The 23811-nt window shown below is 45.0% G+C and overlaps 1 protein-coding gene across 1 annotated transcript in view; it reads left to right on the top strand.

The window, feature by feature from the left end:
- Positions 1-9634: 9634 nt before the first annotated feature.
- The window catches only part of LOC125138987 (NACHT, LRR and PYD domains-containing protein 4E-like), a 30780-nt gene continuing 16603 nt past the window's right edge, over positions 9635-23811 (top strand). The window contains exons 1-6 of the mRNA XM_047801542.1: positions 9635-9688; positions 10753-10869; positions 11303-11351; positions 11554-11758; positions 11983-13759; positions 17419-17592. Coding sequence (XP_047657498.1) covers positions 9636-9688; positions 10753-10869; positions 11303-11351; positions 11554-11758; positions 11983-13759; positions 17419-17592 — 2375 coding nt within the window. The 5' untranslated portion in view covers position 9635. The remainder of the gene's footprint in view (positions 9689-10752; positions 10870-11302; positions 11352-11553; positions 11759-11982; positions 13760-17418; positions 17593-23811) is intronic.

The following is a 23811-nucleotide window of genomic DNA, read 5'->3' on the forward strand; positions in this document are numbered from 1 at the left end:
TCAATTTCTTCTTTCTTAATTTCCTCATGACATTTTTATCTTGGTTGCATCTTGTTTTTAAATAATTTAACTTCGTTTTTTCTCTTTTCACCATATATTTTGCTTCATCTTGCCCACTTGAGTTTCCTACCTTTTTTATATATTTGTTCTCTTTGGCCAATTCATTCTCTAATTTAAAATGTACTTTTACTTGTTATTTTTCTTTGTTTCTTTCTTTGTTTCTTTCTTTGTTTCTTTCTTTCACCCATTCTACAATATTTAATTAAAAATGTTTAATTAAAAATGTGACATTATCTTCCTCATTCATTTCATTTCCTTTATCTTTTTCTAGAATTTCTCTAATCTTAAAATCATAGTCGTTTCTCTTTAAAATGTCTGTATTTAGAATCCATACACCTTGTCCCCTTTCTACATTATTCCAGTCTTAAAAAATAAAAACTCATGATACTCAAACTTGTCTGATTATATCTGATTTTGTCTGTAAAGTTTTCTACATTTCTTGTACATAAAATAAAGTCAATCCTTGTCCTGTTGTCAGCGTACTCCTCCGAAGCTCACTTCCGCGGCGCGCACCTGTGACGTCATCCCCGTGTCGCATGATTTTTATACTCGGTAGCGCTATTTAAGCACGCTGTTCATGCTGTATCGTCGCCAGATGATATCTCGTCACTACATCGCGATTTGTGAGTCACTCCTGCCATCTTCCGGTCCGAGGATTATCTGTGCCCCGCTGCTGTTTGTTTCCGAGTGGATTTCCCCGTCTCGGATTACTTTTTTCCCGGGACTTACTACGTGAGTTATTCATTCATTGCTGCCGTTAGGATTAAAATTTTCCTGTGTGGATTATTTTGCCCGTGCTTGGATTAACTTCCTCTTTGTGTGGATTACTTTTTGACCGTGATAATCGTTAATCGAACTTCCGGTTTTGAGACGGTTATGCCCTGGCGTAAGACTAGCACCTGTGCAGTGTTTGTCCTTCTGCTACTGTGTTCTGAATGCGGTTTAGCCCTAGACTCTGCCCGACTACATCTCCTGTGCATTTTATATATATATATATATTTCAATAAATCCTCTTTTTTGGACACTGGCCTGCGTTTGGCTTCTCCTCCCTTGCACCCTCCTCTGATCGCTGACAGTATCTGGCCAACAATGAACCCAGCAGGATCTCAGGAGTTGCAGTCCCAGCTCAACTCCTTGTCCAAATCCTCGCATGAGCATGCTCACCACACAACAGGCCTCCTCACCTTTTCCGATGCCACCTGCCCAGCCCCCCCTACCTGTGGTCATGCAGAACCAAAACCCCATTCGGGAGCCACAACTGCCACATCCCGAGCGTATCTCTGGTGAGTTGGAACTTTGCCGTGCCCTTTTGATGCAATGCTCTGTGATCTTCGAACTCCAACCCTCTTCCTTCCCTTCGGATCGGTATAAGGTAGCGTACGTTATCTCTTTGCTATCTGGGAAGGCCAAGATCTGGGCTACAGCTGAGTGGGAACGTCAGTTGGTCTGCTTCTCGTTTGATGCCTTTTTGGCTGAGCTGCACAAGGTTTTCGACTGCAGTCTGCCTAAGATGGACGCCACTCGAGCCTAGTTTGAATCATCTCAGGGGTCCCGCTCTGTGGCTGAGTATGCTGTGTATTTTCGCATTGGCAGATGGGGACAGTGGGTGGAACCCCACGGCGCTCTACGATGCGTTCTACAGCGGCCTGGCCCCCCAGGTGAAGGATGAACTCGCGGCCCGAGAACTCCCCGACGAGCTTGACGACCTGGTTTGTCCGGCAACCAGGATTGATCGCCGTATCCAGGAACAAAGAGAGGAGGGACCCCCAACCCGTTCCTGGCCTCCCAGAACCACGTATGCCAGGTCTCATTTTGAACTAGGCAGATCATACTTGCCTCCCAGAAACCCGTATGTCAAGCCCCGCTCGGAATCTATCAGATCGCACTTGCCTCCGCCTCCCCAGCCTATAGAGATAGGACGGCGTCTCCTGTCCTCAGCAACAATTCTAGCATAAGTAGAAATAAGTAAAATGCAAAGATAAAACAAACCAAGAAACACTTTCCAAGTGTAAGCCTGCATTTGTTCTCCTGATGCACTCTCTATAAGCAATCACAAAGTATAACACAATGAGCTTGCCTCAAGGTGAATGCACACCGATAACTGGTTCTAAGACCCTATTTATGCCATTTATTAGTATGATGTCATAAAGGTCATTCTGCCTCAGTCAGCATACCGTCAGGTCTCTCATGATCTCATACTTTTGCAAAACATCATGAGAAGTCTCCTAGGCTGCATGGCTGATTGTGTGCTTATTCTGCTGACACAAAGCTGCTGACACAAAACCTTGTGATTTTCCTTTTTAAGCTTTCACTGTTACTCTCTTTCTTAATATCTAAACATACAAATAAAGATTATATAATTTCTTAATCACATAATAGTTACATACATTCATATGAAGGTAAATGAAGCTTGTGATTTTATGAAATGGAGAAGAAAACAATTCTATTAAAAACAAGAAAAAACATTCACTGTCTAGGTACAGTGTCTGTTCCTCTTTGGGTTGAATCAGGTTCCTTCTATGTCTTTTCTTTACAGTTTTAATCAGATATATTCAATTTCTTTGTCAAATAACAATTTCCCCATTTCTTTTAGTTTATTTTCCACGGCTTTCTTTTTCCTTGCTCTCTGTCTTTGTTGTCTTTTATTTTGTATCTCTTTTTTTGCTGCATTAATTTCACTTTGTTTCTTTATAGTATTGGATGAGAGAAAAGGATAACCAGGTGCAAGTTGTATGGCAGTTACATGTGATATGGCAGTTACTCCACTCCTAAAATTTCTACTCACAAATGGATGTGGTTCACACGGAGGCACCTGTGGCTCAAATTAACTGATATAAAAGATAAGGATAAGTCCTCTCTCCTGGACGCCCCGGGGTCACCTGCATTTGATTTTGGATGCATTTGATTTTGGACCTGTTGTCTCTGAACTGTACTCTGAAGACTTACAGGTTCAAGATGCTCACGCCCAAGGTTATCATGTCCCAGATCAGGTCCAAAGACTGGTTTGTGACGATCGACCTCGAAGACGATTATTTTTACATAGGCATTCTGCCAGAGCACAGAATGTTCCTCAGGTTCACTTTTGGGGGTTAAATGTACCAGTATTGTGTTCTTCCTTTTGGCCTAGTCCTTTCACCACAAAGTGTATGGACGCTGCCCCGGCACCATTGTGTCACCAGGGCATTCATGTACTGTATTACCTGGACGACTGTCTCATTCTGGCCCAGTCAAAGGCTATTGCGGCCAGTCATTGAGATGCTGTGCTTGCCCATATGAGGTCTCTAGGCCTCAGGTTGAACCCAGACAAGTGTGTGCTTTCTCCTTTTCAGAGAACCACCTTTCTGGGGCTAGTTTGGGACTCCAGTACGATGCGGGCACATCTGTCTCCCACTTGGGTGGCTTCGATCTTGTCAGCAGTGAAAGCTATTCCGCTAGGCCGAAGCCTCTCTGTCGCTGATGCACAGAGGGTGCTCGGCCTCATGTCAGCAGTAGCCAACGTTATCCCTTCTGGTCTGCCTCACATGAGGCCATTCCATCTCTGGATTAGGGGTGCGGGCTTTCATCCTTGCAGACATCCCCTCAGGGTTATAAGGGTTACGCATTGTGGGCTTTGTACCTTTCTTACATGGAAAAGACCCCGGGTCCTGGCCTTGGGTCCTACTCTAGGGGCATGTCTCTTTCGACGGACGCCTCACCTTTGGGCCTGGGAACGGCCTTGGATGGCCATCCTGCCCAGGGTCTATGGTAGAGCCCTTATCTCTCATGGCAAATTATTTGCCTGGAGATGAGGGATGTGTTTCTAACACCTCATGGGCTGCCATGTCTTACTATGGAGAGACAGTTGGCTTCCCATATCAGTCATCAGGGCGGTCTGCGTTTGTGCCCCCGTTTCAGGTTGACGCAGCAGATTCTGCTCTGGGCAGAGACCAGGTTCATTTCACTGAGAGATTTTCATCCCAGGGCAGTGGGGAAGCCTGGGGAGTGACGTCTCCTCCCCCACTCTGGAGAGATTTTCGGGTGGAGGGAAGTCTGTTGCCCCTTTTCCACCAGAAAGAACCGGGTGCTGGTTTAAAGTTGGTTCCACTGGCGAACCTTCTAAGAACCGGTTTGCCTTTCCACCGGCTAGAGAGCCATCACAGCGCAGAGTGTGACGTCACTGTATACGTGTCACATGTCGCAGCAACGTTCGCGCAGCAGCGGCAAACACAACAACAATGGCGGTTGTTGCTTTACTGTTAATGCTCATAGCTTTGCGAACCTACATTGGCATCCAAACGCGGCGAATAAAACGTGTACGTGCATCTCCGTGTAATCTGCATAAATGGAGGTTGTAATCGATAAAGTACATAACGTTATTTTATCGTTAACACAAAAAAAATTAGCCTTAGCATGTAGCTATCTACTATCATGTGTGCTGATAATGTATCATATCGCGGTAAAGTAAAAGTGTATTAAACATTAGTAAACTTAAGGTACATTATCAAAAGCACTAACAGTAGCCCCGCCCCCAGCTCCCGCCCCAAGCGGTTCTTAAGTCTAGACCAGCAACGTTTTGGTGCTACATAAGAACCACTTTTCCTGGTTCAGAGCCGGTGCTTTGGCGGTCGAAACAACAGAAAGAACTGGTTCTAAATTAGGCTCTGGCTCCGAACCAGCACTCGAACTGCCTCGGTGGAAAAGGGGCATGTGTGCCTTCCCCCGGTAGCTCTGCTCCTGCAAGTCCAAGCCAGAGTGCGCCATAACCTTCTCCTAGTTGCCCTCGTTAGCCCTCTTGAGTAGATTCATGGTCCTAGCCTCCCTCCTAGCCCCCTTGGAGCCCATGGAGTCATCCTCTGAGAAGTTTCTGACCCTGAAGTTGGCTCTGCTCCTAGCCTTGGCCTCTCTCAAAAGACTGGGGGATTTGCAGGCCTTGTCGATCGCCTGCCTAGAATTTTTCCCCTGGCATGTCCAAGGCTGTTCTGCACCCCAGGGCAGGATATGTCCCTAAGGTGCCCAGGATCTCTGGCTGTCCGGTCAAAATGCGGGCCAACTGTCCCCCACCCCATGAGTCAGCGGAACAGGAGAGGCTGCATTTGCTTTGGCCAGTGAGGGCCTTGAGGACTTATGTCCACCGCTCTAGCTCGTGGAGTAACTCCTCCACAATTTTAGTCTGTTTTGTGGGCCAGAATAAGGGCAATCCGGTTTCCAAGCAGCGCCTGGTGCACTGTGTAGTGGAGGCCATTAGCTCAGGTCTATGAGGTGCGTGGTTTTGCCTCGCCGCTTGGTATCAGGGCTCACTCCACTAGGGGTATTACCTCGTCCAGTGCTCATCTAGAATCAGCACTGACACAGCGTCAAGGTCCCTCTAAATTCCCCAGAATTCCAACCATAACCAATGAGACACCTCAGTATGAATGTGATCATTTTAGTCACTGGATTTAACAGTCAGTGTTTATATTCACAGCATTCAGACTTGATTTCAGGTGGAAAAGATTTTGCAACAGAATGTTAATCTCTTCCAGACAGCGTGTTTGTTTTATTTGACTTCCTGTATCCACAGTAACTCCTCCTCCTAACCTGTGAGCAGCAGCTTCAGGCTCAGCCGTAATAACTCGTCGGGCTCTGAGGAGCTTGATGTGGGCGGGGAGGGGCTTCCCCCCCTCTGAACAGCTGTCTGCGTGCATTGTGAGGGATTCCCTCTGTGTACTCTCCGATCCCGCCTGGCTGTATTTTTGCAGGTTGAATTAGTGGAAATTGACCAAGAGGCAGGTTTTTCCCCTTTCTCTTTCCATCTCCCCTAACTCTGTTCTCTCGGTTTAGGTTTTGGGAGTTCGCGCTGTTATTCGTGAGCATGCTGCTTTCCACGTCAGGCTCTGAAAAACTCGATGTGGGTGGGGAGGGGCTTCCCACCTCTGAACAGCCGACACAATCAGCGTTGTTCAAGGAGCTCCTCGAGGCGGTGACACGTGCTGTGTCTAGGTTAAAATTAGATTGGCCTGAAGAGGAAGTAAGTGTCATCTGTTATAAGCTAGACGACCGCTTTCTGACTTCAGGCCGCATGAGGCTGCCACTTTTCCCAGACCTCCGTGTCGAGGTCTTGGAGAAATCCATTTTCAGTGCGCATATTTTCCTGCCATGTCTGACTATTCAGCCATTATAGGGCTTGAAAGCCATGGTATGGGGCGATGCCTGGGATTGATCTCTCACCTACATCGCCCGCATGGAGGAGAGGTGCCACAGAGAGGCACCTGTGGCTCAATTTAACTAAAATTAAAGATAAGGATAGGTCCTCTCTCCTGGATGCCTGGTGTCACCTAAGGGCTTGTTCGGCGATGCAGTGAGTACTGTCATCGACAGGCAACAGGAGGTAAAATGCCAGTTGGCTGCATTCAGGCTCCCCTACTGCCTGCCCTGCCACCTCCGGTGTTTCAGGGAGCAGTAGGGTCTGTGCCTGCTCCTCTTCCTTGCATGGATCTCCCTGGGTTGGCACCTGCCGGGAGGTCTGTGCGAGGTTGACACCACTAGCAGACAGCCCGGCAGCATGGAAACTTCTGCAAAGTATATAATGTGTAGTGCTTTGGAAATATGTCTAATAGTACACTATGTGTACTGACTATATACAAGCATATTGCATCTTTTTCACATTTGCACATTTCACCTGGTATTGAGCATTTTGCACATATTCACCCGTATGTAAATTGTTCTTAAACTGTTCCCAATAATTTCACTCACCAAGGCACATGTGCTGTGGTCATGTGACAATAAAAGTGACTTGACGACTTGAGTTGACTTGACAGTGACCAAGAGCATCACTACCAGAGATATTATGTGACGATGGCTGTGGGAGTTTGTGCTCTGTGGTAAAAATGTTTAGGCTTCACAGCTGACATTAGTGATGATAGTGGAGAAAGAAGCTGACCAGTAGGGCTGAGGGGAAAAAATCAATTCACCTAACTATTGCAATTCTTTTTAAAAAAAAAATAAAATTGATTGTTTTACACCAGAATCTATTTATATTTACTTATTTTACTTTTCCCAATAAGTGGTGGAGGAAAGTTGAATTTAATTCCAGCAAAGGGCACAATGTATTTCTTGTTCTCTTTCAATGGAACTCGACGCTGTGTCAGTGCTGACGCTATGGGAAAGCTTCTGTGAGGAAGTTGTATCTGAGCTCAGTGTGCACACGCAGCAATTTAATGGCTCGGGAAGGACATGTGACGAAGTGATTACGCGCCAGTAAGTCCATATAAGGGCATCTACGTCACATTACTACAACTTCTTTCTCTTCAGGAAGCGCTCTGTGTATGTGTATCAATTGTTTGTCCTGTCAGAGGGATAGTCTGTTCCCTTGAAAGGGCACTACACCAGGTTATGTATGTAATCTGGTTCCCCGATTTATGAAAATCAACCATGTTTTTTGTGGTAAAAGTGTAGTAACCATGTTTTTTTGGTTGGTTTTGGTTGGTTGTTTTTTTTGTATTGATTACTATTAGCAAAAGAATGGTTTTACTTCACTAAGCACTGTTTAACTATGTTTTGAAAACCATGGTTATTTTGTTGTTACTGTGGTTTTATTTATAATATTTAGAATATTATAAATATAATATTGTAATATAATAAATATTTAATATAAATACATATATATATATATATTAATATATATTATATTACGATATTATAAATATAATATCGTAATATAATATCGTAATTATATTATGATATATTCTAAATATTAATATAAATAAATATTTTAATTAATTTATAATAAATGTTTATTTTATTTATTATTATAATAATATTTATTTATGTATTCTGGAGAAAAATTATTTATAATAAATATTTTTTGGTTTTAACGGTATTAAAAACATGGTTGATTTCCATAAGAGAGTAAATGAAGTTTTTATTCAGTTAAAAATCATCCACAAGTTTATGTTAAGGATTTTGTCGTGTCACACTTTAATGCAGGGAATGAGTTAATCACTCAGATGGTTTATTCTAAAATGGAACTGAGGTGAATATTAATATTCTGGTATTTATTGTCGTGAATATTATTTGAAGTATATATAATGATCAACCTGATCATCTTGCAGCTCATCATGATGCTTTTCCCCTTTCTGCATTTGTAGCTGAATATCTGAGAAAGATGAGGCCAGGGATGCTCATCGCCATCATCATCATCATCATCATCACCATCATCATAATCACCATGACGGGAGCTGTCGGTCTCATCTGCAGCCATAGCCATTTCGCTGTATTTTCACTGAATCCATGCACATTGGCACCAGATCTTTCATTTATTTTGTCATTGGCCCACCTTGTCATTGGCTAGCGCATTTAATGTCTCATGAATCTTACTGCATGTAAGAGAGATTCCTCCTCGCACTTGTCCGCGTCTCTTTACCTCTGCAAACAATAGGAGCTCCGGAGCACTGAGAGAACAAACCACACGAGTGAAATCAAATCTGGTTTATTCCAAACAGCTGCTCAAAGAACTGAGCGACAGAACAGAATATATACGCAATGAAAATACAGTAAGCTGTGGTGTATGAGATAAGGCGGGGGCTAAGTTTTATCAACATAGATAGGGGTATGCTAGAATGCTGCTTCCTCACAACTCTCATCCAAGCATTGAAGGTCAGAAAGCCTGTACATGAGCAAAGAGAAACTGAGTGTCCTGCGAGTAATCTCACAAGCAGGTCAACCTATCTTTTCTTCTTCATCCTGTCAAGACCACTAAAATAATAGGATAGACTCAAATCAAGAACATTAAATCAGAAGAGGTGAAGATGACATATAACATATAACACAGAAATACATTTTTACATGACAGAGATTTCCCCGTTTTCTATTCCCTTAAGATTAAGGTTACGTTATCAGCAAGCCTTAGCATCCTGCTTATGTTTGCAGAAACACAGGGTACAAAAACAAGAAAACAAGAACACACTTATCACAGGTCAGCATGACCAGAGTGGGGGGGACATTCCTTTCCACAGAGAAAGTGAAATGTAGAAAGAAAATGAAATAAGCACAAAAATTAATTACCATAAAGAAAATTCATTTCAGCACTGCACGTTATAGTTTTGAAATATACATGGATGATTTTTGTTGTTGTTCTTTGCACTTTTGGGGAAAAATAAATGTAGTGAAGTTGAATACATCATTTTTAAATTAAATTAAGTAAAAGTACCACAATTTAATTATAGTCAAAAAAGTAGAAAAAAAAATTTACTCGTGTGTGTGTGTGTGTGTGTGTGTGTGTGTGTGTGTCTCTGTCTCTGCCCTTCCCCCTCTGCAGTATAAACTGTAATGGAAGTGAAAGTCAGCAGCTCCATTTTGTGGCGAGTGAAAACTAAATGATTTCAGGAGTAAAAACACAGTGAGTATCTAAAGCTCTAATATATAAACATACTGAAGTGACACTAGATTCAGAAGAGTTTTGTGGGTTTGTACTGAAGCTTAAATGTACACAGGTTGTTTTATAACTTGATAGCGTGACTATCAAGTAAGTGAACTCTGTGCTGATTCAGGGTTTAATTTAAAACACCGATGTCGGAGTGAAGTAAACGTGTATCCTGCTGTAATCTGGAGAAGGAGACATGACCTCCAACATGAGTGTGTCTGGAAAACAGGACTTAAAGAAAGACAAGAGGTGACTTACTTTTACATTCACCAGCAATAAATACACACCGTCTCATGGGAACACATCTGTATCTCTAAACACACAAGTTAACAGAGGAACTCAACTTTGCTTTAAGGTGTTTAATAGCAGTGAATATATCACTGATCTGACCTAAGAACAGTTTAGACCAGGGGTCGGCAACCCGCGGCTCCTGGTTTGTTAGTTTTAAAAAAAAAAATGTAATTCTAAGACTATGATGCTCTTGTAACATTAAAAGAAACAGTGTTTAATTTCTTTGTCGCTCAAAATATGCCTCATAACTGCCGATTTGCAAAATCCAACGCACAGAAGCAGACACATCTTTGGTTTGCTGCAGCCGGCAAGTTAAAGTTATGATGTCAAGCAGGGTTTTCAAGTGTCACACATTGAGAGTGATGGTCAAGCATTTGGGTCTTTTGTCACGCTCTCCCACCAGACATCATAGTTCCCATGCAGGAAATTTTTTTGACTATTTATCATAAATTAAATATGGCTCAGCGCCCAAAATGTATCAGTCCGCACCGCTGCCTCTATGGAACCGGGCAGGAATCAAGCGCGTCTCCCCTGGAGTTCTTAGTCAAGACTGACACTTATCAGCTAATCAAAAAAGAGGCTACACAATAGCCAATCAGAAAATAGCACTATCTGGATAAGATTTAACACAACAATCAATGAAAAAAATTGTTGCGAGGGGGTTGGAGATGTCACGCTTGCCTGTCTTCAAAACGTGAGAGCCCTGGTCGTGAATACAAAGAGGACTCAATTAAACATTGAACATTTTATTTGAAAGTAACCTTCAACCTAACAGAGCAGCATAGCTTTGAGTCAGTAACTCTACAGGCTTTAAGACACAGCTGAGTCAGTTAGCTGTGATTGAGACTCCTGATATCAGTGTAATTCCTGACTTATGAGGCCTGTCTCCTGTTTGAATAAGTGTACAGACTGGATCTGAATTAAAAAGATGTAATTATAGCTGTTTAAAGATGAACACATTGTTTAACAGTGCTGAGATCAATGAGTATTAACTATTGCTGATAATTCTGTTGTAATTATAGAATGATGGAGGGAAAGAGATCAGACTCACCAGAACCCAGCTGTGTGTCCATGAAGAGTGACTGGTCAATGGAACTTCCAGTTACCTTCAGAGACAGAGACAGATCTACTGATGTGAGGTCAGTATAGTGAGGTGTTTTACAGCTGTGTTCCACCTGATAAAACTCACTCGTCTCATTATGAAGCCCTTCATGAGGTTTATCAAGTGTTGAAGCAGTAAAACACTAAACTGTGCAGTGCTGCAGCTCTCGGACTGGCAGTGAGGAAAAGTGCTTTAAGAGTTCAGTTCAGTCTGCAGTCCCTGAGCTGGAGGGTCTGTGGTGCTACAGAAGAACATTTACACCTGGGACATTAATGACAATATAGAGATTTTATTCATTTATTCAAACATTTGTTTCTAAACATGTTGGTATCAGTTAAGAAATCCTGAAATCAGTGTATTGTGTTAAGAGGATAGTGTTAAATATCTGTCTCTATATTTATTAGTGTGTGATTTGTGCAGCTATGAATACATATAGTCCATATTACATGATGGGTTTTGTTTGTTCACAGACCACAAAAATCAAACATCAGCACAAATCAGCTGGACTCTATATTCAAGGTGTGTATGTTGTATTTAAAGTGTGTAATGTGTGTTGTGATCACTTGTAATGTCTTGATGTGCAGCAGCATTAAGGGGAATCAGTTGTATGGGTTTTAAATGTGATAATAAAAAGAGACTTTTCTTCTTTTGATAAAATAAAAGCTTCTCTCACTGTGTAACATGATAATATTTAGATCTGTTCCTGTGTGTTTATAACCAGGAGCTGGAACACAAAGTCATCACTCTGATAAAGAATGAGCTGAAGAGGTTTAGGAAGATCCTGAGTCCAGATTACCCAGCATGCACTGAGAGGGAGGTGGAGGATGAGGAGGATCTGCTCAGTGTCAGAGACGGAGCGCTGAAGATCACACTGCACGTCCTGAAGAACATGAACCACACAGATCTCGCTAACACACTGCACAACAGTAAGAGCTCTGAGTCATGACTTTATTCCATCAGGTTCACTTTAGAGAGAAATAGTTTTAGATATGAACTTTTAGTTTTAAATTTTATTTAAATATCATGTTGTATCTGTTCATGGTCCAGCTTCAATAATATTTAGAACATCATTCAGGAATTAATAGCAGTGTTTGAACGATTTTGCATTATAACTATGTATTACTAAATTATATATTACTTTATTTATTAGAACTCGCCTCTGTGTATCAGCCAAAGTTAAAGTCCAATCTGAGAGAGAAGTTTAAAAGAATTAATGAAGGAATCTCACAGCATGGAAGCTCAACACTTCTGAATGAGATATACACAGAGCTCTATATCACAGAGGGTTGGAGTGGAGACGTCAATAATGAACATGAGGTGAGACAGATTGAGGCAGCGTCCAGGAGACCAGCAACACAGGAGAAACCCATCAAATGTAATGAGCTCTTTAAAGACAAGTCCATCAGAACTGTGCTGACTAAAGGAGTTGCTGGAATTGGAAAAACAGTCTCTGTGCAGAAGTTCATCCTGGACTGGGCTGAAGGAGAAGTAAATCAGGACGTCACCTTCATGTTCCCACTTCCCTTTAGAGAGCTGAATCTGATGAAGCAGCAAAATCTCAGTCTGATGAAACTTCTTCATCACTTTTTCCCAGAAATAAGAAAACTAGAATCAATAGACTGTGACTCCTACAAAGTGGTGTTGATCTTTGATGGTCTGGATGAGTGTCGACTTCCTCTAAATTTCCAGAAGAATGAGAGAGTGTGTGATGTGACAGAGTCAGCCTCAGTGGATGTGCTGCTGATAAACCTCATCAAGGGGAATCTGCTTCCCTCTGCTCTCCTCTGGATTACCACAAGACCAGGAGCAGCCAATCAGATCCCTCTCAAGTGTGTAGACCAGGCAACAGAGGTACGAGGCTTCAGTGATCCTCAGAAAGAGGAGTACTTCAGGAAGAGGATCAGTGACCAGAGCCTGGCCAAAAAAATCATCACACACCTGAAGTCTTCAAGGAGCCTCCACATCATGTGCCACATCCCAGTCTTCTGCTGGATCTCAGCCACTGTTCTAGAGAGAATGTTGGGTGAAGCAGAGGGTGGAGGGATCCCCAAGACTCTGACTGAAATGTTCACACACTTCCTGATCTTTCAGATCAAACACAAGGACCAAAAGTACCATCAGAAATGTGACCCTGATCCTCAGCAGACCAGAGAGAGTATCATGGCACTGGGAAAACTGGCTTTCCAGCAGCTGGAGAAAGGAAACCTGATCTTCTATGAGGAAGACCTGAGGGAGTGTGGCATTGATGTCAGAGAAGTGTCAGTGTACTCAGGAGTGTGTACCCAGATCTTCAGAGAGGAGTTTGGGCTTCACCTGGGGAAGGTGTTCAGCTTTATACATCTGAGTGTTCAGGAGTTTCTTGCTGCTTTTTATGTATTTTTCTATTTTATTTTAAGAAATACAAATGTGCTTGTGGAGCAAAGCACCGGACTTTTTAATTCCTTCAGAAATCCAAACTTCTCTGATCTCCTCAGGAGTGCAGTGGACAAGGCCTTACAGAGTGAGAATGGACACCTGGACCTGTTCCTCCGCTTCCTTCTGGGTCTCTCACTGGAGTCCAATCAAACTCTTTTACGAGACTTAATGCCACAGACAGGAAGCAGGTCTCACAGCAAACAGGAAACCGTGAAGTACATCAAGGAGAAGATCAGGGAGAATCCATCTCCAGAGAAATCCATCAATCTGTTCCACTGTCTGAATGAACTGAATGATCATTCTCTAGCTCAGGAAGTACAAACTTACCTGAACAGAAGAGGTAACAGTCCTCTCAGTGGAACCAGACTCTCTCCTGCTCAGTGTTCAGCTCTGGGGTTTGTGTTACTGAACTCAGAACAGGAGCTGGATGAGTTTATTTTGAGGGAATATGCTCTGTCGCATGAATGTCTTCTTAGGCTGCTGCCAGTGGTCAAAGCCTCCAGAAAATCTGAGTGAGTATTTTTATTTATAAATGTATGACTGCATGGTTTATTATTTTAATGTAACACTGAACTGCAATGTTTGGATTAATGTTTGTTAATAGTTCCTCAAATCATCTTTAAAATATTAATATACGATAAAATATTACACATTGGTACACTACATTCTACCATGTCACTTATAGCCACCTGGAGCCCATCTACACAAATCCTTTAGTGTAACACACAGTAGTGTTGTGTTTAAATTTTTACCTACAAGGTGGGTTAGATTTCCCTGCTATGTGTATAGTCAGTGTTTTAGATTTAACAAACGCATGTCTGTATGTTGATCCATCTAAAGCTAATACTTGTGTATATACAGTGTCACTCATTTAAAGGTAAGAAGTTTGACTTTGTTTATTTCTGATGCTGTGTGCAGTCGTGTTGATGTGACGTCACTCTGTAAACAGGGAAGGAGCTCAGATTTGAGAAGAAAACCCCACATTCACTTCTCAGTTGTGGGGACATGAAAGACATGATCCCATTTACTCTGTGGAGAAAGAAGGGTTCACTAAGTTGTGTTGAAATAGTAACAGTCACATCTGTAGTAAACAGTACAATGTTTTTTCTAATATCCCTTATTTACATTGTTTAGGACAGATGATAGATTTTTACACATCTATATTTTATAAAAAATACAAATCATGATCAAGAATCGTTTTAAAAAAATGTAAACTTTCTTTTTATTTTTGATGTGTTTGGACATATGTGAACATTTCACCTGTACTCAGGTCCACACCAAACACCTGAACCAGTGTGTGTGTAAAATCAGAGGTCTGGAGGTGACAGATTTGTACCTGTAGAACAGAGAACAACACACACCAACTGTTTTAGGGTCTCTGTGAAATCCAACATATAACTGAGTGTAAAGTACGACTAGTATTGTCATGTTATTAACTGGTAGTGTACAGCTGTATAATTCTTTATTTTCTGTAATAAAATGCCCTGTATCTGCAGTGTTGGTTGTAGAAACTTGAAAACAGATCAGAGTGTAGTGTTTGTAGGCTGCTCGCTCTCACTTTTACCCATTCTTCTAATCAGTTTTTGGTTAAAACGACTTCCAATATTGGATTATGGTGATGTAGTTTATAGGTCCACTTCAAAAACTCTAATTCATAAACTGGATGTTATTTATCACGCTGCAATCCGCTTTGTGACTGGAGCTTCATTTAACACTCACCATTGCCTCATGTTTTCTTTATTGAATTGGTCTTCTCTTCATTCTCGCAGACAAACTCATTGGTGTCTGTTCATTTATAAAACTCTTATTGGTAAAACTCCCTCATATTTACGGTCTCTTCTTAATGTTAATAATACAAGTCGTAATCTGCGTTCTAGCTGATTCTATAATTTCTGCATTCCTAAAGTCCGTACGTCCTTTTGTTCATTGCTCTTTTCAGTTTTATGCTGCATATGATTGGAATCATCTGCAGCTGACTCTTAAGCTTAGTTCATTTATATCTCTTTCTTCCTTTAAATATTCAAATCAGTCACTAACTCACGATCACTGTACTTTTAGTTTTTTGTTTGTTTTTACATGTCATTGTTTATAGCTGTGTTTGTGTAATGAGTCTGTCTGGTGTTTGGTTAACTGCAATTGGATCCTCACTCGTCTTTGTCTTATCATGACAGAACGACTCGCCACAATGGATCCAGCAGAAATCTTATTTTGCCTACGTCAGGAAGATTCTGCCATCGAGGAATATGCTGAGGTATTTGTCCACCTGTGTAACCAGGTAGAAGGCTCTTAAAGTCATCTTCAGGCATGGACCGGAGTACAGGTTGCGCTATCTAATGCCGACTGGCCGAGAAATGGGGTCGTTGTCAGACTTTGTCAACTTAGCCTTGCTCTTGAGCGGGTCCTCGTTAACCATGGGCAGTGGAGAAACGGAAGCCGGCCTTAAATATTTTTTTGGTGGGGGCAGTAAGCATCGGGGTAAGTAGTCTACGGAGCCAAACCAGCCACGGATGCCCGTATGCACTACAGTAACTTCGTCCAGCCCAGTCCTGTGCAGGCCTGTGACCGAGCCTGTTCACATGGCTGCCATACCGGCAAGCTCTGTTGAGGACCGTGCGAACCGGCTGATCTCCAACCTGGTGGATACTCTGATGTCGGTTTGGGCAGCCGGCATCCCTAAGCCATCTGCTTCACCAGCCGGACCGATCGGGTCAACAGAACCAACCGGACTGTTCGGGTCAATGGAACCAGCCAGGCTGACCGGGTCGACAGAACCAGCTGGTTCGACGGGACCAGCCGGTCCGACAGGGTCGACCGAACCAGCCAGGTCGACGGAACCAGCCAAACCGATCGGGTCAAGGGAACCAGCCGGTATGACCGGGTCGACGGAACCAGCCGGGATGATTGGGTCGGTGGAACCAGCCGGTCCGACCGGGTCGACGGAACCGCCGGGTAGACCGAACCAGCTGGGTCAACCGAACCAGCCGACCCGATCGGGTTGACGGAACCAGCCGGGATGACCGGGTCGACCGAACCAGCTGGGTCGATGGAACCAGCCGAACCGATCGGGTCGACGGAACCAGCCAGGATGACCGGGTCGACGGAACCAGCCGGTCCGATCGGGTCGACGGAACCAGCCGGGATGACCGGGTCGACCGAACCAGCTGGGTCGATGGAACCAGCCGAACCGATCGGGTCGACGGAACCAGCCGGTCCGATCGGGTCGACGGAACCAGCCGGTCCGATCGGGTCGACGGAACCAGCCGGGATGACCGGGTCGACCGAACCAGCCAGTCCGACCGGTTCGACCGAACCAGCTGGTTCGACCGAACCAGCCGGGCCGCCAACTCTGTTATGGCCCCTGGCTTGACCTGTGGCACCACTCTTGCTTCCAGCTCTGCCCGGGTCTCTGCCTCCTCCTCCAGCCCCACCCTGGCTGCCAACTCTGCTTTGGCTCGACCTGTGGCACCACTCTGGCTTCCAGCTCTGCTGTGGTCTCTGTCTCCACCTGCAGCACCGCCCTGGCCGCCAACTCCGCTATGGTCCCTGGCTCGACCTGTGGCACCACCCTGGCTCCCAGTCCTGCTCTAGTCTCTGGCTCTGCCTGCGGCACCACCCTGGTCTCCAGTCCTGCTCTGGTCTTTGTCTGCTGCACCACCCTGGCCGCCAACTCCGCCATGGTCTCTGGCTCGACTTGTGGCACCATCCTGGCCGCTAGCTCTGCTGTGGTTTCTGGCTTTGCCTACAGCACCGCCCTGGCCTCCTGCTCTGCCCGCTCCGCCCTGGCCTCCTGCTCTTTATCATGACAGTTTGTGTATTGTATTAGTTTTTATGTTGCCTCTTGGTCAGGTCGTCATTGTGATCGAGAACTGCTTCTCAACTGACTCACCTAGTTAAATAAATAAATAAATAAATAAATAAATAAATAAATAAATAAATAAGTGTGTTATGTACATGACCTAATGGTGTTATAATAAATTGTAGCTGAGAGATTGTGGAGTGCAGAAAGATGTCCCTGCTCCTGTAAATGTGCTGATGTGGTGTCCTGTCCTCTGATTTGTGTGTGTGACACAAACATACTGACATTTCTGTTATATCTTCAACTTTGGCTGGATTATGGCTGTGTTTGTGTGTTTGAGAACAGTGTTCTGATATTTCATCATTTCTCTTCCAGGCTGTTTCAGTGTAATCTGACAGAGGAAAGCTGTAGAGTTCTGTCCTCAGTTCTCAGCTCAAACTCCTCCAGTCTAAGAGAACTGGACCTGAGTCACAATAAACTGCAAGATTTAGGAGTGAAGCTGGTCTCTGATGGACTGAATGATCCACACTGTACACTGCAAAAACTGAGGTACACACACACACATCATTCATATATATAAGTTTAATAAAAGTAAGATTGTTACATTATAAAGTTTTTAGATACGTTCGAGTTTGAGAGTGTGGTGTCAGAAGAGGTATAAAACACACTCAGACTCAGAGTTGGTAGTAAAAGCAAAAGGCTTCTTCCATACAGTGCAAAGTCTACACAGTGAAGAGGCAAAAACAAGTGTCTTAGCTCCCCCTTTTGTACCCCATGTATGTGTGTGTGTGTGTGGTTTTGTTTGTGTGTGTGTGTGTGTGTGTATACATGTGTGTTTTTTGTGTACATGTGTGTGGTTTTGTTTGTGTGTGTGTGTGTGTGTGTGGTATTGTTTGTGTACATGTGTGTGTGTGGGCATGTTTGTACGTGAGTGTGTGTGGTTTTGTTTGTGTGTGTGCTTGTGTGTACGTGTGTGTGTGTGTACATTTGTGTGTGTTTGGTGTTGTTTGTGTACATGTGTGTACGTATGTGTGGTTGTGTCTGTCTGTGTGTACGTGTGTGTTACTGAAGATGTCTCCCTTTAAGTTATCACCTCAGCAAGGCCACAATCCATTTTCAGTTCTTATTGAACACCTGCACACAAACTCCCCTAAAGTTCCCATAAAAGTTAGAATAAGGGCCTCTTGTTCTTTCTCTCTAGTGTTTCACACAGAATACTGTAAAAGCACATAACATTATTGTCACGGTCGGCGCACCTGCCCTGCCTCCCAGCCGGCAACACAGAGAAACCTCGCCGGAATATTAGACGCTTCCAGACTGCTATTCCCACAAAGCCCCGCGCCGGGCTAATTACTCCACCAGCTGTTTCCCATTTCCCGCGCTATGAAGACTGAACTTGAACTTTCCCCCAGTGTGAAGTCTCGACTAGCGTTTGCTGTCATTCTGAGCGTTCCCTTGTTGCGATTCTGTTTTCCGGTTTGACTTTGTTTTGGTATTCTCTGATTGTTTGCTGCCTGCCCTGACCTTCTGCCTGCCTTGTCGTTTATGATTTTTTGCCATCCCTTCGATATCGTTCTGCCATGTTTCGATCTGTTAATAAAAATCACGCTGCACATGGATCACCAGCCATATGACTCCTCCTCACCAGCCACATAGCCTTTGTGTGCAGCCTCCTCACCAGAAAAGCGCTGGAATGGGCCACTGAGGTATGGGGAGTGTACGGCTCCCCATGTTCGCCCACTTCCTCTCCCAATTTCAGGCCATCTTCGATCACTCCACCACAGGGGAGAGCGTGGAGAAGCGCCTGTTAGCCATCTCTTAAGGCGACCACCCGTGTGTGGAGTACGAGCTTGCCTTCCACACCCTTGCAGCAGAGGCTGGCTGGGAGGAGCGCCCCTTGCGAGTGCTGTATCGCAAGGGCCTGTAGCCCGTACAGCGTATCCGGAAGTGATGCAGCTGGACTACAAACACTTCATGCCTAAGGAACGAGCGCAACGCTTCCATCTTCAACTCTGCCTGTACTGCGGGGAGGCCGGAAACAAACTGGCCCACCAGACCTCCCAGCAGGCAGAACACCTTGGTGAGTTCTGACTCCTTCACTCCTCAACCCCCTAGCTATGCCCAAGTTCAAGTGCAATTCAGTATACGGCGGGAGTGGATTAGTCTACCCGCTCTCATTGATTCCGATGCCGCGGGGAATTTTATGTCAAGAGAGTTCGCTCACGCTCACGAATTGCCAGTAACTTCATGTGTTTTCCTTTTGGCAATGAAGGCGATAGACGGCCGGCCGCTCGGGTAAAGGCCGCATCACCCACATCACAGAGGACCTCCAGCTTCAGGTGGGTCCTCACCCTCAAGAACTCATCCGGTTCAACATCATCCACTCTCCATGTCACACCGTCATCCTGGGCCTCCCCTGGCTGCAGCTCCATAACCCCATCATATCCTGGAGGGACCTGCGCTTCTCAAGCTGGGGCGAGACGTGCAGTGAACATCAGCAGCTCACCGCAGGGCCCTCACATCGCAACACCAAGATCACGGTGTGTGCCACCTCCAACATCCCTAAACTCCCCGCAGACTACAAACTCCCCGCAGACTACCAGGACCTCGCGGAGGCCTTCAGCAAGACACGAGCCGGAGAACTGCCGCCACACCAACTAGGCGACTGTGCCATAGAGCTCCTTCCCAGCACCACACCTCCTAGAGGGAGAAAATTCTCCCTATCACAATCTGAGACCGCGGCCATGAAAGAGTACATCGAGGAGGAGCTCAAGAAGGGGTTCATCCGACCCTCCATTTCTCCAGCATCATCCGGGTTCTTCTTTGTAAAGAAAAAGGATGGAGACCTCCATCCTTGCATTGATTACTGAGCACTGAACGACATAACCGTCAAGTTCTGGTATCCCCTTCCTCTCATGCCGTCTGCCTTGGAACAGCTTTGTCGGGCTCGATATTTCATGAAGCTGGACCTGTGCACCTGTACAACCTCATCCGGATCAGAGAGGGGACAACCTACGAATATTTCTTCTCAACCCAGTCAGGCCACTACGAATATTTAGTCATGCTGTTCAGCCTTTCGAACAGTCCAGCTGTGTTCCAATCATTTATCAACGACGTGTTCACAATATGTTAGACCAATGGGTAATAATATACATAGATAACATCCTGATTTACTCCAAAACCCTGGACGTGCACATCCAATACGTGCGAGACGTAATCGGACGCCTCATCCAGCACCGCCTGTACGCCAAAGTGGAGAAGTGCGAGTTTCATCGAACCTCGACGACTTTCTTAGGCTACGTCATCTCAGCTGAAGGGGTCGTGATGGATGACTCCAAAGTGCGTGCAGTACTGCAGTGGCCCCGACCGCAGAGCGATGAAGAGCTGCAGCGCTTCATTGGGTTTTGCCAATTTTTACCGTCGCTTCATCCGCGGGTTCAGCACGATTGCCGCGCCGCTCACTTCCATGACCAAGAGGGTGTCAAATTGGCTTACCTGGTCCCCTGAAGCCATGACAGTATTCGGACGCCTGAAAGAAAGTTTTACCTTGGCCCCCATCCTTCACCATCCAGATCCGAACCATCCGTTTATAGTGGAGGTGGACGCCTCCAGCATTGGAATTGGAGCTGTATTGTCTCAACGCCAGGGGGCAGCCAACAAGATGTTCCTGTGCGCGTACTACTAGCGCAAGTTATGCTCGCCATGAAAGCTGCATTCGAGGAATGGCGGCACTGGCTAGAGGGCACTCTGTACCCATTTACAGTTCTCACCGATCACCGTAACCTGGAATATCTCCGTGCCGCCAAACGCATGAACCCGTGCCAGGCCAGATGGGCCATGTTCTTCACCCGCTTCCGAGTCTCGGTGACGTACCTACCAGAATCAATAACGCCAAAGCCGATGCCCTGTCCCAAATGTTCCGGGAACCCGGCTCGGACACGCCTCCCGAGATCATCATTCCTGAGACCCACATCCTCACACCCATCCAGTGGGACATCATGACCGAGATCACCCAGGCTAACGCACAGACACCACCGTCAGCTGAGTGTCCGCACTCAAAAATTTATGTGCCAGAGAACCTACATGCCAGCCTCATGGAGCTCTTGCACTCCACGCCTAGCTCCGGTCACCCCAGCATTATGGGAACAACGCACCTAGCGCAAAATCAGTTCTGGTTGCTGTCTGTCTGCGGACGCATGAACATAAGTCCATTCCTGCGCCGTCTGCAGCACCTCCAAGCCCTCTTGCCAGCTCCCCGCAGGCAGCCTGATGCCATTACCCACAACACAACAGCCCTGGTCGCACATCGCTCTTGACTTCGTCACCGATCTTCCCCCCTCAAACAACTCCACGGTCATCTTCACTGTAATAGACTGATTTTCCAAGGCCTGTCGTCTAATTCCCCTGCCTAAGCTCCCCACGGCATTCGAAACCGCCAAGGCTTTGTGTAATAACGTCTTCCGGTACTACAGGGTGCCCGAAGACATCGTGTCCGATCACGGTCCCCAGTTCACCTTGCGCGTCTGGTCGGCGTTCTTCAAGCAGCTCGGTGTCAACCTCAGCCTCACCTCGGGGTACCATTCGTAGGCCAATGGGCAGATCAAGAACTCATCCGTTTCCTCCGCTCATATTGTCACAGCAATCAGTCTGACTGGAGTATTTGTTATGGGCCGAACACACACAAAATTCCCTCATCAAACCCACCACCAGTCTGACTCCGTTTCAGTCTGTCCTGGGCTTCCAACCTCCGCTATTTCCATGGTCCGACACTCCCTCCACGATGCCGGCTGTCAATGACTGGTTTTGACGGAGTGAGGAGACATGGAGTGCGGCACACCGGCAGCTGCAGCGAGCCATGTGCCGACAGAAGAAGCAAGCTGACAGGCGTTGCCGAGAGCATCCAGACTACCAACCTGGTCAGTGTGTCTGGCGACAGAGGTCATGGGTAGATAGCCGTCTGCCCTGCTGTAAGCTCAGCCCCAGATATGTGGGGCCATTCCAGATCACCAAACAGATCAACTCGGTCTCTTACCGCCTGGCACTCCCTCCGACATACTGCATCTCCCCGACCTTCCACGCCTCTCTGCTGAAGCCCGCGGAGGGACCTGCGAGACACCTAGTGGGCCCACTGATCCACCGGCACCCCTCCTAGTTGGCAACGAGGAGGCGTACCAGGTCCGCGAGCTACTAGATTCCTAGTAGAAGTAGAGCTACAGACGCAGAGGTTGTCACCTGGAGTACCTGGCCAACTGGGAGGGGTACGGACCAGAAGAGCATTCCTGGGTGAAGGCAGGGGACATCCTGGACTCCTCACTGACCGCTGACTTTCACCGGCAGCATCCGGACAAACCAGGGCCCCGGCCGCCCCACAAGCCCTCGCATCGGGAGCCGTTCGCAGGGGGGCCTCCCAGCCAACAACACAGAGAACACTCACCGGAATATTAGGCACTTCCGACTGCTATTCCCACAAAGCCCCTCGCTGGGTTAATTACTCCACCAGCTGTTTCCCATTTCCCACGCTATGAAGACTGAACTTGAAATTTCCCCCAGTGCGAAGTCTTGACTAGCATTTGCTGTCATTCTGAGCATTTCCTTATTGCGATTCTGTTTTCCGGTTTGACTCTGTTTTGGTATTCTGTTTCTCTGCTGCCTGCCCTGACCTTCTGCCTGCCTTGTCATTTATGATTTTTTGCCTGCCCTTCGATATTGTTCTGCCATGTTTTGATCCTGACTGTCTGTGTTCGATCTGTTAATAAAAATCACGCTGCACATGGATCACCAGCCCTACAACTCCTTCTTACAATTATATGAACACTGATGATACAACAGTCAGATACATGGTAAGACTTAAACCATGTCTAAAGCCACACAGAGTTTATCTTCCACTTCACTCCATTGTGAATGAGATGATCAGAGATGGACTCATCAAACACATCAAACAGAAACTTCCCCCATACTGTAGGTGAAGCGTGTCCTGGGTAAGCACTTGAGGGTGAGACAACATGAAATGTTTGCAAGGTCACAGCAGTTTTCAGCAGTCTCACCATGTATCTAACTCCCAAACTCAAAAGTGATCGATCTAAATCTCTCTAATTGTTATGGAATTATTTAAAAATGATGCTATGTAAATATATTTAGAGGATAATTAATGCTTTGTGTTGAAACTCTCACATTCTAAGCTCCTATTCAGTCTGTTACAGTTTTGTACAATGTCTATGACAGTTTTTTCAATACATTTAACAAGTTTCCTAAACTCTTAACGCACCAACACACCTAAAACACACAATTGGCAAAATGGTTAATTTCATGCTAAAAATCACACATTGTAAACTAAACCCCAAAACTAATTTTCAAAATACAATAATAAACTAACACAATACACTATGTCTAACAAAACACTGCATACATGTTTTCAAAATCAAATAATTATTCAAAAAACTAACACACATTCTCTTCCAACACGAACATTTAGTCAATCATAACACAATGAAAAAAAAACTATCATCAGTTGAAATTACAGAAACTGCATTATTTTATGTGTCAGGCCTGCTCTTATACAATAGACAGTATATTTTATTGATCATAGATTGTGTTTTGCACTGTATTTTCTTTTGAAGCCTCTCTACATTTTTGTTTTGTTGGGTTTAGTAAATGCATGCATTTTTTTTTTTTTTTTGCTGTGACATTACTGCAAGATATACAAACAGAAAAAGCACCGGCATTATAATAAAAAAAAAAAAACAAAGTAATCTGCCCGGTCTTCTGCAT

The sequence above is a fragment of the Tachysurus fulvidraco genome, chromosome 16 (assembly GCF_022655615.1).
Source record: "Tachysurus fulvidraco isolate hzauxx_2018 chromosome 16, HZAU_PFXX_2.0, whole genome shotgun sequence".
Lineage (NCBI taxonomy): Eukaryota > Metazoa > Chordata > Actinopteri > Siluriformes > Bagridae > Tachysurus > Tachysurus fulvidraco.